Source organism: Leuresthes tenuis, unplaced genomic scaffold (assembly GCF_036924035.1).
Source record: "Leuresthes tenuis unplaced genomic scaffold, fLeuTen1.0.hap1 SCAF_22, whole genome shotgun sequence".
Taxonomy (NCBI): domain Eukaryota; kingdom Metazoa; phylum Chordata; class Actinopteri; order Atheriniformes; family Atherinopsidae; genus Leuresthes; species Leuresthes tenuis.
In genome coordinates, this window is record NW_027325376.1 from 9,954,341 (window position 1) to 9,968,689 (window position 14,349).

General features: G+C 41.2%; 1 protein-coding gene across 4 annotated transcripts; it reads right to left on the bottom strand.

The window, feature by feature from the left end:
- Positions 1-571: 571 nt before the first annotated feature.
- On the bottom strand, positions 572-13,295 carry sepsecs (Sep (O-phosphoserine) tRNA:Sec (selenocysteine) tRNA synthase). Of its 4 annotated transcripts, none has more exons than XM_072376259.1 (12): positions 13,146-13,295; positions 9,620-9,735; positions 9,383-9,537; positions 8,425-8,543; positions 7,900-8,058; positions 7,551-7,704; positions 7,308-7,410; positions 6,969-7,098; positions 5,982-6,073; positions 3,664-3,757; positions 3,434-3,524; positions 572-1,511 (listed from the first exon to the last, which is right to left on the bottom strand). In XM_072376259.1, exons 1-12 carry the CDS (start codon positions 13,174-13,176, stop codon positions 1,253-1,255), a joined length of 1,503 nt encoding a protein of 500 aa, XP_072232360.1. In that variant the 5' UTR covers positions 13,177-13,295; the 3' UTR covers positions 572-1,252. The 4 variants fall into 4 exon arrangements, with proteins under 4 accessions (XP_072232360.1, XP_072232359.1, XP_072232362.1 ...); XM_072376258.1 differs by having other exon boundaries at positions 9,620-9,738; XM_072376261.1 differs by lacking the exon at positions 13,146-13,295 and adding an exon at positions 10,607-10,944.
- Between the last annotated feature and the right edge of the window lie 1,054 nt (positions 13,296-14,349).

Sequence of the window (14,349 nt, forward strand, 5' to 3'; positions counted from 1 at the left end):
TCCTGTTCCAAGTGCTGTATTGTACCAGTGTTGTTAGGGCACTGTGTTTTTCCACTATGTTCTGTTAATGGTTCAATACAGCTTGGGAACAGTGAAAATGTGCTGATACAACAGCATAGCCGAATCCAGCCCCTCTGTCAAAGGCTGCTGGGTGGATCGGTTTTTGATGTTGCCTCGGCTACACATTAATTCTGACCTGCAATACAAACTGCAGGTGAAAAACCAACCTCTGTGGACTGCACAGAAACTGTGACAGCTGCTACTTTCAGTTCAGATTCACACGTGACCATTTGAACTTTACAGCATCGCCTGCAGATTTCAAAGTGATCAACCTTGATAAGATGAAGAAGATGACGGCAAGGGCGCAGGAGCACATGAAATACTCAAAATTTTGAGTGGCCACCAGTCAGAATGACATTCAGAGTCTGTTTTGTGCCTCGGGGCACTTCCTGCTCTGTTTCTTAATGAATCACATTGGAGGGCAGAGGTACATGATAGAGACAGAGAAATAGAAGATAGAGAAAATAAAATTCATCCTACCCCTCGGTGTAAGAATTCACTCAACACCCTATCTGTTGATGTGTCGTATACTATAGTTTAACACAGAAACAAACCGTGAACATTTCCTTCCTTAAACACATGATTTATTTTTGGTGTATGGTTATTGATTAAGTGCTCCTTGTGATCTGTTACTGAGACAGAAAATAAATGAGATAATTCAATATACAGGGTTCACATGGAGTTAATGGTTCACCGACATTTGCATCACGTTACAACTCTCTGCAGATATGAAGCCATTTTGCTTCATGTATCAATAAGCGGGAATGAGTACAGAATGTGCATTCATTATGCACCATCTGTCTGCCTGACACCTTTAAAATATTTCATACAGACTCCAGTGTGAAAATATTTGACGGCTTTAATTATGAAAAATTGGCCAACACGACATCCTTTTCAAATGACGGACCCATAATTCATTGAACTTCTTCAACATATAGAGTCAACAATCAGACACTTTGGTCTAATTAATGACCATACATTCCTGAGACACTTCTTATCCTTACAATAATAACTTCCTAGCACACCTTAATGGAGTGCAGAATTACTCATTAACATGAGGTTGCATCAGTTTCACTTGTAAAGAACATCTGCTTTCCATTTCATCACCCGCTGTCGAAAATCACTGAAATTAATGCAGTGTCTTGATTGAACAGTCTCATTCGATAAGCCTGTAAATAGTCGGTGCGACTCGTCAAATTTCAGCAACATCTCCTTCAGCAACCTCCTGATTCACCAGTGTTACTGGGGAGCTACTTCTCGCTGCATTTCTGTCTTTCTTCAGAGTCTTCAGGCATTTGTCGAGCCTCCTGATGCACAGTGTCACATCTTCCCGAGTGATTCCCACAGCCGAGGCGGCATTGAGGTAAGGACAGGGGTACGACTCAGAGTGCGACATAAACCCACGAAATGTGTGTCCGCTTATGGTCTGCTCCTTGCCCAGTGGTATTACCCTAGAAACACAAGTGGAAAAAAAGAATAATGTAGCACAAAAAGGTGGATTCTGAACATGGAGCAAAGTGACGAAAATGATTAAGAGTCATGACTTGACAAACAACCAGTACTTTACTTTACTAGTAACTACTTTTACTTTTAGAGAGCATGGATAAATGATCTGGTATAAAGCTAAGCATTTAAGTACTGCAATTAGAAATTTACTGTTTATCTTAAGAGTGCTGATTTTAGCTCAGTCCAAAAGAGCGGGAAAAAAACCCAAAACACACCCAACAACAGATTAATATTCAAAATTTAAAATACAAGTGGAGTTGAAAAGTGAAGATGGGCTGATGGGCCATAATTACCTTTTTAAAGTGAAATAATTTCCAAATGATTTTTGGGAAAATAAGGAGGAATGAAATGGTTAACTGCTCTAATCCTTGACATCAGCTGCAATGGAAAGCCAACTGGCTTGCTGATACCGTCAAGCTTCATTACGTCACAAAGCAAGCCGCTGCCCATCAAATATGCACGTCAACCATTTTCAATGCTGAAATTCTTTCCCCGTTTTTTGTTGCTTTTGCAATAAAGCCCTGAATGAATAAATGCAGGAATAAATCAGCGAATCACTCAGTTCAGTAACAGTGAGCAAATTAGAGATTTGTTTCAGTAACCAGCGATAACTGGTTGAACTGAAGTGGTCGTTGCTCTCTCCAATGAAGGAAAACAAGAACATTTGTCTTTAATATAAAAGAAACAGTGGTTTAAATAAAATATTGCTTGAAAAATCTGTCTGATCAGTAGATTTGTACTTTCACTCTCCTTTTAGCTCTGTTTGGGTCCACTCTAAACCATCTTCTAGGGATCCCTGAATCTGCAGCCGCTAAATGCTGCACTGTTCAAACCGTTCAATACCGACTTGAACCGCCTATAACTTCATCAATTCGACTATATATGGGAAATGAAAAGCACTTGAACTGGAGTCGATGATTAAGATTCAAACTCTGCAATACTGAGAACAATATTCATGCCTATTAAATGTGGAAAGGTTGCAACACCGTCCGCATGGTTTAGGCTCACTTTAATGTGAAATCAATCACTATCTAGCAACCGACACGATCCCAACACATTACGGTAGAGAGGTGCACCGCAATGAGTTGTCAGATCGCAATCTGTTTGACTGGATGTTGACGTGAAAAGAACGACTCCCTCTCACAGTACTCCTGCTGAGCATATTTCCGTTCATATCGCCACTCGGAATCCTGCTACAAATAGTGAAAACGAATACGCGCCATTGAAACATAAACCTTAGAAGTCAGTACATCTCATTAAGCAGGCGACAGCGATACAAGCGGAGGTCTCTTACCGCTGTATTCTCTGACCTTGGAAAAATGTTCACTTAGAAAAAAAGAATACATTAAAATCTGAATGACACAAAACAATCTCGACAGATCGACCCAAATAAATCATTTATTCTGGATCTCTAGATGGATTTAGATGGGGCCCAATGCTTGATTCAAAACTTTCAAAAAGAATCACAGAGAAATAAAATGGCAACTAAATGCGTCTGTGGTGACAGTGAGTGACTGTGGCAGAAGATAAAATAGTTTATTGTAAAGAAAGACCGCACCACTGGTGGGAATAAGCTCACGTCTGTTGTCTCAGATGAGGCAACGTCTCACGGCATCTAATGGAAACTGGAAACATACAGTTACATTAGGGGGGACCCTCAAAGGACACGCTGTCTAATCTTCTAAAGTAGTTTCCACTCATCCATTTGCCCGATAGCTGATGTCCGCTTTCAATTTTGTTTAGCAAAACATGGCACATCCTCTCATTTCTGAGCAGACAGATAAATCCTCCACAGCCTGATTTCCCCCCTCCCTCTCGGTCCATCCATCTCAAGCCCAAACTATCACCCCTTTTCAAGTTTTCATACCTGGCTCCTGACACTTGTCGGGTGAATAACATGGAGCCCAGCTGAGTCACTGCCTTGTCGCTCTCGGCCTGGAGACCATCGAGAGACATGGCTGGAGGGGAGAGGTGCCACACCCAAACGGGCACGATGATTTGATTGAAGAAAGGAACAACAAGGTCAGAAGCATGACTTCTACAAAAATATGACAGTGTGAGGACCTGCTGGTTCAGTAATCAGCACTTTGAGCTCACCCAGAGAAATGGGGTTATGTGGGGTGTGAAGCAATCTCTCCCCGTGTGCAGAAGCCAGACTCTTCAGCTCCTGAGCCAGGAATGAATAAATCTCCTGCAGACACACATGAAGAGACAGAAATGGTTGCAGGGGAAAAACAAAAGGGCTATAAATAGTAGCAGATGCCCCTTTTGTACACTGCCCATTACTTTATTGTAGCAGCAGCAGTCGTGGCTTTATTGATAGTCAAGCAAATCTAAGAGCATGCAGTATAAACGCCTCCCTTATTCCTTCAGCGTTCCCCCGTCTGCCTGACTGTATGCGCTTCCCTCCAAGTTTAATTGGAAGCAGCACGTCAAACAGAAATGGTTCCTGTGCGAGTTCAGGGCTGGTGCTGGAGCCACTTTTAAGTTGGGTCTAAAAAGAATCAGCACAAATCAGGAGTTTTTTTTGTTTTTTTTTAAACTGTAAGACACCATACTGAAGGGAACAGTTCATCTACTGAGATGACAGTGTTTGTCTTGTTCTCCATGCAAACCGATGTCTTCAAATCACCAGTCTGTCTCATGAATGCTGTTTGAAACCACAGTCAGTGTATGGGAATGCTCTCTGGAATGCCAAAAGGTATTTCCAAGCACTGAATGGGATTTGTAAATGAAGCTGCAAACAGAATTTATAAATATTTAGCAGTATCTATGAATGCCAGAGATATATATTGACAATATTTATAAATTAAGTCGAATTAATTCTTTTCTATGACCCAGCAAAGAGTTGGTGCTACCGTGGCACCCGTCTTTCAGAAAGAACTGATATCAAGTTGGGCTCTGAGTCTTTTGTGGACTAACTCCCTCTGTCCAGGTTCTTTCTTGTGAATCACACACCCACCTCTGGGATCAATTAGAGGAACAGGAGAGGAAAAATGCAAGCTTAAAAACCGAGATTTGAACACCCACGTATCTTATAGATGCTGACAAGGTGTTTAGCTCTGAGCTTGAAGCTGTGTGTGCGAAAAACTGAACCAGAGCGAAGGGGTTCAGAGCACAGATGTTATGAGCCCAAGGCAGGCAGGGAAGGTGCAGAACAACCATCTGCAGACTTTTCTTTTCTCAGCGCCCAATTCCCAAACGAAGCATTACGCATTAAAGAATCTACTCTCTGCAACAGTGAGTCAACATGCTCTGCTGACTCATACTTTCCTGGTGTGAAAGCATTAAGAATATTGTCTCAGTCAAGTGTCAGACACTAAAAGTATCTAAACAATGTCTCAAGTGTCCCCAAGTGTCTCTTGTTCTCCGAAGACAAAGAGCAACTTTATCATCCCAAAGGCGGAGGAGGGGGCACAGTTTGTAGAGCGAGTGCGTGGCTTTGAGTCTCCAGACAATACGTTAGTGTGTGTGTTGTGTGTGTCCAGTGTGTGTGTGTGTGTGTGTGTGTGTGAGATGAGTAAACCTCAACAACAAAAACAACTCACACTCATCCACTGGTTATCTTAAATATATTAAGTTACAGATGTTTTCTTAATTTGTGGGACATCAGGCTGTAAATTAAGCTCAACAGACCATATGTCTAAATTACTTAAAGCTTGTGACCCCCAGAGAGATGTGAGAAACTCGCTTAGATCTGCAGACATGATGGAAAAAGTGATTCTGTGCATTAATTATGCATATAGCAGACTAAGAGAATCTATAAGCCTCGATGGTGTCAGCTCATATAAGAGGGCAGATGAATTTCCTCACTGATATTTCTGCTGCAGGGATGTTTTTTTGTTTTTGGCATTTTTGGATGTCGGACATCATCTCTGGGCTAATCTTATTTCTTTTTTTTTTTAGATGCGAGAACTTCAGCCCATATGTATTTTTGAGCATTTTTAAGAGATCTCACTAAAACGGAGTGTTCGAAAACATCCTCTAATCCTTCACTTGTGAAAAACTCCCACCTACTGCCTACTTTTGAGTGCGCATAGGGTGTGAGCTTCAGGCAAAGCAGATTTAGTCCGGGTTAGGCACATTTATTCTGCAGCAGTGTGGAGGTGTGGGAATGCTGCAGTGCCTATCATTTAAAGAGAGGAATGCTGCATTGTGAGCAACTCTGCTTTAAAGCGGAGAGCCACCAGGGGAGGTTTTAAAAACTTCCGGATCAATGTTATCTTGCCATAGCGAGCTCCTCCCTCCACCACACTCACTCAAGTCTAAAGCCCCCACGCTCAAATCCAAATAAAGGTGAGGAAAACTACACATACAGTCACGTAATTTGGTGCAATTCGCCACAACTTCGACAAACTATTCTTAGCCTTATAAAAAGGCTACATAAATACAATAAAAAGTTTACATGCCCTTACCTTTCTTTCTGACAGGTATTTCTTATAGCCGCCGGCTCCCAAAGTGAGAAGGGTAATGAGGACGTCAAGTGAGGGTGAAGCCGATGCTCGACCTGGACGGAGAAAGACGAGAAGAGGCTTTGTTAAACACCTGAACAGTACTTTCAGATACTTTCAAGCCAAATTAGAGTTCAAGTATCTGCTCATCGTGTTAACATTTACTCTAGGGGTGGGAAATGTCATTTTTAATCCAATATCTCATATTTTCCAAATAATCTTGCTGACTGCCGTGCCGAAATAGATATACGATCAACACAAATCTCTAATCAAAATCTAAATTTGAAACTGTTGCCACTGAGTCCAGGTGAACACAAGTATATTAAAAAAAAAAAAATCATCAAATTTTAGATCTTGGCAGATTCTCATCTTTGTTTCAACATTCATTCAGATAGATCTCAGTTGAAAGGATCAATCTGGAACTAATCTGTATTCCATAGAAGAATCATTTATTGTGCTTTCATCAGATGTGTTTCAAAGGCACAGCGTTTATGCCTCACATCCCACAGCCACACTGTGGACAAACACAACCACCACAGTTAATTCTGCATAAAGCCCGAAAAGGTTTGGTGGAGCTTATACATGTGACAGCAGAGACAGAAATTTAAGTATAAAATGCCGAGAGCACACGACCAATCAAAACCCCGAGGGTTTCTCTGCCAAAGCAGTTTTTTGGGGGTAGACATTTCTGCTGGAACTGTGTTTAGCCCCTAGAGCCTGCAGTGAAAAGAGAGGATCGAGCTACTGCAGAAGCTTCCTGAAGTCGAAACGCAGCTGCGCATTGTCTCCATACTGTAAAACTTTGAAAGAGAGTAAATCTATGGCAGGAAAAAGTCCCAGTCAAAACAAATTCTGGTGACATGCTTTATAAGAAAAGCAGATCTACCTGTCAACCAATCAATTACTTCTGTAACACTACTTTAGCTCAGCTTCAGTGGAAGTACTACTCACCTGGGTACATCTTGCTGATCTCCTGTATGAAAGCCTCATCAAAGCCTGCGACTATGGCGCCACCTACTGGAACCATAAAGTTCTTGTCCAAGCTCTGAACAAACGCATCGATTCTTCCCACACGAGCCCCCTAATGAAGATAGTCCAAGAAGAGATTGAGGCAACCACCTTGTCTGTCACCAGTGACAAAAGTGAAAAAGCACGTGGGAATCACAGATATGTCTTCAGAGGGAAGCTCCAATTCAAACTGCAGCATGCGACTGCAAGTAAAGAGAGTAAAACTATCTACTAATTCAAAAGTATCCAAAATTAGATGGATTGGGAATGAGTGGCAGATACCTGCTGTATAAGGTGCATGCATTTAGACGACTGGACTCCGTATGCATTGTTGACAATGTGAGGAATGTCATATTTGGCACACATCGTGGCCAGCTCCTCAAGCCTGTAAGACAGTACGACACACTGTGAGGCAAATGAAACCGCTCCTGAAATCTGTTTTTCAAAGAGATGAAAGCTGAAAGTAATACAAATGCCACCGAAGATGCTGATATCTAGTGGAGCCCAAGGGCGAGCTGCCATTACCTGTCAGGGACCCTCGGAGCGAAGCAGGACGTTGTAGAATGGACGCACAGGACGTTCTCGGCTCCAAGCTCGTTGATCTTGCGTTCAACAGCTTCCAAATCCGTCCTCAACTCATCGCCCTCGAGGACGTTCTCCACAACAACAGGTTCAAAGCCTGAACAGATGTGAGGGAAGTGCACATCTCTAACTAATGCACTGATGATGGATGGATGGTGTAACAGCAGAAACTAAAAACACTTCACAGATTTGAAAAATGTCCTATGAATACTGAGTAATAACCTTTCATCAACATAAATCCAGTCAGTTAACAGGATGTGTGGCTCACAGGACGTTGTTTTCATGTCCTCACCTGCGGTGATCATTGATTTGAAACAGGACTTCTGGTCGATGCGAGGCCAAATAATGAAGCGAGCCTTGGGTCTTCGATGACGAAGGGTCAGGAAGCACAGAGTCAAGCTCATTCCTGTTGCCATAGGAACAACAAAGCAGCTTGCCACACTGCGAACACCTTTAGTAAAGATGAAAGGGAGAATGCTTATATTTTACGCACAGCAGAGAAGTTCAATTCATTCAAAGTCTAAAACAAGAATGAGAGATCGTTTAATGCTCAGTTTGTTTTACAAACAGGAGTTGCAGGGTTTAAAAGAAGCGAAAATTCAGGATAAAGGGTTGGTCTGATGAACCATGCTACTGAACACTATGGGAAATATAGTGTCCTGTGGGCAGCTGGAAAAATGGTCTTGTGTTGGTTGATTTTTTTCATATCATTCCCCGGAATTTTTTTTTTTTTTCATGAACACTCCGCAGTTTAAAACGAACAACAGTCCAAATTAATACGGTATGAGGAAGTGCAGTACCGATAAGATGTACACACCCGAAAGCTTCAAGATGTCCAGCACAACTGAGTTGGTCAGCTTGTTAAGCAGACTCGATCCTGCAGCTTTAGGCTGAATAGCAGCAATGTCACCTGAGCGACCAATACCGTGGATCAACCTACATGAAACAGCACAACAGGAACAGTTAAAGTTTGCTTGGTTTTTACCGCACATATCTGCAGCTTACACCCTGCTACTATGTACTGGAAAGTCTCAGAAGCCTCTCTGCACAGCCTGCACCAGGGGTCCATTGAGAGGCGCTTTCAGGGCGTTGGACTTGGACTGTCAATGACACATAGTAACATCTGAGCTGTCTCCATTACAAATGAAAAAAAAAAATCTATCAACTAATGGAGACTGACAGAAACTTTCAAATGGGCCTTGAGCTGAAGAATGCAATTTCACTCTGAGGTACATACATATTGGGCTTGAAATTTAGTAAGAGAAGAGTAAATAGATTCTTATGAAAATGTGAAGTGTACATGCACTACCATACTGACATTTTTGCACTTCAGGGCACTATTTCTGTCACTGTGAGCAACTAAATGAGCAGAAAATAAAGTGATTTAAAAAAGACATGAATTCTTCAAAAAAAAAAAAAAAAAACTGTAATTAGTTTTAAAATGTACAACGACAAACCTGGTAAACCTGGTGGCTCGATCGGGCAGAGATCAAGCTTTTGGCTTGTGTTACAGCAGATAATTTACAAAGGGAAGATCGTATTGATTTAAATATCTGCAGATTCTGACAAAGCACAGTCTGATGAAAGCTGAAGATGAAGAGAGAATGACTTGTGCAACGTGGCAATCATCCCAAAAACATCTCAAATCCGGCAATGGACTGACAAAAGAGGAGGCAGTTCAGACTATAGAGTTTGCAGAGCACACAACTGAAACATTATAAAAAATTATCTAGTTCTAATGCTGAACATCTGAATAAAAATGTATTAATTTTAACCTGTAATGTCGTCTTGCCACGAGGCTGGATGCCACCCGGCCCTCCCTCTCTCCTACACCACAGTTGCCCAGGAAGTTGTTGCTGTCCATCACAGCCAGCTCATTCAGAAAAAGCTCTATGGTGCTCTCACTCCATCCTTCTTCTGGACACTTTCCCTGTAAACACACACACACAACGTTAAAGAGGGACGTGTCCGTGGCAACCCTGTAGGAACACTGAAGGATTCGTCGACCTTACCTGATCCAGTAAGTGTCTGATGAGCTGCTCGTGGCTACGACGGGCCTGAGACCCCTGTCGAATGTAGGAGGGTGACACGATCTTCTCGCCGAGGGTGAAGTTTTCACTGTTCATCTCTGCTGAACACACAGCTTCGGGGTAAGAAGGCAGTAACAATGTACCGCATTGGTTTTTGAAGAAAAAAAGTTCTTGATTCATAGATTTCAAGCCAACATAAATAAGTTAACCAACATAAAAGCAGTTCAAACTAGTAAGTGGTTCATTTTCTGTCATTGAGGCCCTATAATGCTACGGCTGTATTAGTAAATGTATGTGGATAAGAAGATGAAGTATTTAATGTTAGTTCCAAATCTTTAAAAAAGTTGGCTTGATCCTTCGAGAGAATCTGTCGTTGTTTAATGTTATATAAACCTTCTCTCTGACTGATACGTTTCTTATGAAGATGACTTTCTTACTGTCAACACATTTTCTAAGAGAAGTGACTGGTTGAGAGGCAGGGGTTTATCTGTTTACCTTCCTGATCTGGGAACCTAACCCAACTCGTTTGGGAAATCCTGAGCTGAAGCCAAACTTCGCCGTATCACTGCTTTGGTGTGTGTTGGTCATGACCCGCCCCTACTCAACTATGAAAGTGACATGTCAGTTTGGTGGCTCTGCCAAAGGTTTTCTGTGAAACCGTTCATTAATTTCAGCGTCTCTGGTTTGGGGTTTAAGGCATGTAAAAACAAGTCTGTGTTGCAGCCTTTGAAACGTGTAATTTTCATAGCAGTATGTAGGGACCTTAGGAACTTTAGCCAAATTCGAACTTAAAAACAACAAAAATAAAGATCATGAAACAATGTTGAAAATATGTTTATTTTAACCCCAGTGTGGCACTGGCACTCAAGTCATCTGTTATGTCACATAAACTTAGTTTAACAGCTAAACAATAACAAGAGCAGACATTAAACGACAAATTTTGTACTGCACCGGTGTTTCACAACTTACCAGCCACTGAAATGTGAAACGTTATCCGAAACCTGGTTATAGCCTGAGAAACCGTTGCCTCATGTTGTTTATGTTGGCAGGTCTGAGGCGGTTCAGCTAAACTAAGCTAAGCTAATCTAATGTTTTCACAGAAGGAGAAAGTCCGTGCAGCGTCACCAGGGCCGCTTCAGTGGACTCGTCACCGTCTTTTTCTCACTTTCCTAAAAGCTTCAGATTGTTTCTTCGGCCTCTACCTGAGCAACATATACGATGACCAGCACCAACCAAAAGAACAAGGCAGCGTGGAGGAAGTGATACTGCGCTACGTCACGCCGTCACGTGACTTTGGAGAGCTGATCAGGTGACCACAGTCGGTCGTCAACCCATATACATTGCGTCACGTCTATGCGTCAACCAGCAACAGCATTTTTTTTCTCCTCCCCGTGGAAAATGTGGTCTTTGAAAAAAAAAAAATGTATTAACTTATTTTTAAGCTCAATTGTTTTTGTCAGCTTTTACTGTAGAAACAATTATTCATTAAATCCAACATGATTATTGCTTGTATTCATAATCTTAAAATTACAATGGCTTGAAGCGTAAAAAAACGCAGCTGCAAGTTATTTGGACCATAATATTATATTTACAGAACAGTTTAATTTAAATGGGCATCCACAAAGCTACAGCTCACCCGACATGCCAATGGTGTTTTGAACAAAACACTAATGACAGCCTATGCTAATATATTATATATTCACAACACAACTCGTGATTTCAAGTCTAAAATCAAACTAGTCAGAATTATTTGTAATATTACAAGACATTATGCTGTAAGTGGCCCAAAGCAAGGTTTTACTTGAGTTGTTAGAGGAAATGTTCACATCTTTACAGTAAAAGTATACCACACCATTGCAAATGAATATCTTTAGTTCAGTAAAAGTAGGCCCATGTCGGTGTACTGACAAAAAAAAAAAAAAAAGGGAGAAAAGATGTCCCCATTTACAGTTACGCACCAATATACACAGTGTGCAGTGTCATATGGTGCCAAAACAGCTCCAACCAGTCAGGGTGTGGGCAAAAAATAATAATAAAAAAATAGCAATAGATCCGTTTGGGCTCTGTGGATTGTGTGATGGAGTTCTTGTGAAATGGGCTTGCTTTCCTCAAATGCCATCAGATCCCTCCAGATTAGCACCTGGGAATTATGAGGCTGGGGAACACCTCAGACTCTTGTTCTTGTCATGTTGTCTGATCCCTTCAAAAGTCACTTTTGCTGGGCCAGCAAAAACGGACTGCTGTAAATCATGAGGGCGATGTGACTGGTCTACAAAGATGTTAAGGTGTCAAAACAACAAGGTGAATACCAAGAATAAAGACTTTCCCCAACAGAAAAGTGTTAGTTACTGTACCTGTCAGTGGTTATAATGTTGTGAACATTGGTGTATTAGAATGCTTACTTAATACTTGCCAGTTCTCCGTGACTGGAATGATCAACTATGTGAGCTGTTGGGGGAGGGGGTTAAAACATAATTAAGTTCTTCATGTTTTACTCGCTAGTCTAAATGCAACACTGGTCTGCAAAGCGGATTATAAATGGATAATGGCATGTAAAGATAAGACTTAAGCATATTTAAATATGTACATTAGCACAGTAGGCAGATCAGGACGAATGTCCTGGCAAAACAAATTAATTAACCAAAGACATCATTGAAAGTGTTTAAGTTAGCAGAAATACAGTCACCCTTACCAACAGTACAATCACCAAAACAAAAGTTTATATTATGCATTATGAACTTAATCACATTTCCTCATTATTATTTTTGTTCTAATGTACAAACATTGTATTTATTTTGATGTCAATCACTTAATTTAATCAAAAATAGATAATATCATTTTGTGAGATGATAAAATCCTTGTGACTCCATAATATCAAATTTTGTGGAAACTAAATTATTTTCTGCCAAAACTGGCAAATCCAGAGAATATGAAAAATAACAAATCAAGTGGGGGAAAGAAAAAAAAAAAAAAAAACTGTCGGGTTGCAAAGGGGAGAGAAAGACGGCAAGTTGATGGCATAGCAGGGCTTTCAGTTCAACAGCTATGCCAACATCTTGCCTTCTTTCGGGGCCCACAGCGGTTCTGATGGTTGCACAGTCCACTCTTGCACTCAGGTCCAGTCTCGTCTCCATCCAGGTGTGGGTGGATGTTGTTATGGTGAACCCCCACCACCCACAAAATAAAATAAAATCTATAAATAAAATAAAAACTGCTATCGGCGACATTTTGGAACAGTAAAAGGTGTCAAGGCATAAACACTGATCACAAGCTCCGCGCCGATCTCAAGTGTAGTTGTGTTTCCTCCATCTTCAAGTAACTTGTTCACACACACAAATATACATTTTCGAAAACTTGTAAAACTTGAACTGGGCATAAAACAGAACAACACAGGGGCTTCTCGATGAGCAAAAGGAGCTGGATTACAAAAGAGAGGTCTATTAGTACAGCTGTTCCCTCCAACCTGCATGCTCTTTACCGTGGACACACATTTTATTATTGCATCTACCTGTTGCTACGTCTGAAACAAGGATCCCCATGTCCAGCTCTCTCCACGGCGGTTATCCCAGATCCTCGTGGCATCAGAAGAGGAGTACAAGTAGGTTTCGGGTGGAAGAAGATAAGACTGTCTTCTGCCGCCTACTTCAGAGGCAGGAGCGGTATCGCACTTTGAGTCGTTGTAGGTGTGCCTTTTTTATATGAAGCTTGGCGTGGCTTCCGGCACCTATAGGCACTAACTTGGAATCCCATTGGCCTAATTAAGAAGGAGGACCATCTCCTGCGAGATCCGTAAGAAAAAGAAATCCGTCCAAACCTGTCAGGAACCGAAATAGTTCCCAATAAGTTCCCCTTCTCCTCCCCCTGATTCTCTTATCAAGATGCCACAACGAAAAAAAAAGTCCTAGTTAATAAAAAATCTGACTTCTTAAACTACACTCCTAAACAAATCACCGTTTTTTTGGATCTGCTCCATTAAATGAATCACTTAGAATGATTCAAAGACTGTCTAGACCAGAAAGTGGTGACCATCCAGAACAGGAAACATTCTCAACGCGTGAGAAAACGTCCTTGACCACTCACTATTTGCCCCCTCCATATTATATTACACTTCTGATATGACTATACTCTCCTTTCTTTCAAAACGTGTATTTCTTCACTCCAAGTGGGAAGCACATTATCTGCACCAGATTATTTGTCCATGTAGGGATTGTCTATTTCTCAATTTACTCATGCATGTTTAAAAGTTCCCATTTAAATGGAATTGTGCTTACTTTTTCAACATTACAAAAGCCAAATGAAGACTTCCGCGTATTTTCAGTCCTAAGTACATCACCAAACATCCCTCCTTGGCCTAATACTGTTGATAGCATGCACGCAGTGGTAAAAAATAATCTGGAATAAACTAGAATTTGGGATTTTCCTCTCTTCTTCCTCTTCCTGTGATTCATCTTAGATTCCGTATTGCCTCACTTTTCAGAAAGGGCCCAACCCATAGGCGGGGCTGTACATCACCAAAATCTAACCCAAAACAAAACGAACGACCTCAACCAGCTTCATCTGCTTGGGTATAATTAAATGATGTAATGTATGACACTGGAACACTGATAGCAGCGCTTTTCTGCACGAATACTTTTACTTTCGCAATAAATGCTTTATCGTTGGGTAAATTTTCCTCAGTGCTGGGCTCAACCAAATATTGATATTCAAACTGC

Excerpts from the sequence above, each read along its gene's own strand:
- sepsecs (XM_072376258.1), bottom strand. The coding sequence starts at position 13,176 with ATGGGGATCCTTGTTTCAGACGTAGCAACAG. Across the intron at positions 7,705-7,899 it reads CAAATCAATGATCACCGCAG|GCTTTGAACCTGTTGTTGTG; the intron begins GTGAGGACATGA and ends ACATCTGTTCAG. Across the intron at positions 6,074-6,968 it reads GATCAGCAAGATGTACCCAG|GTCGAGCATCGGCTTCACCC; the intron begins GTGAGTAGTACT and ends TTCTCCGTCCAG.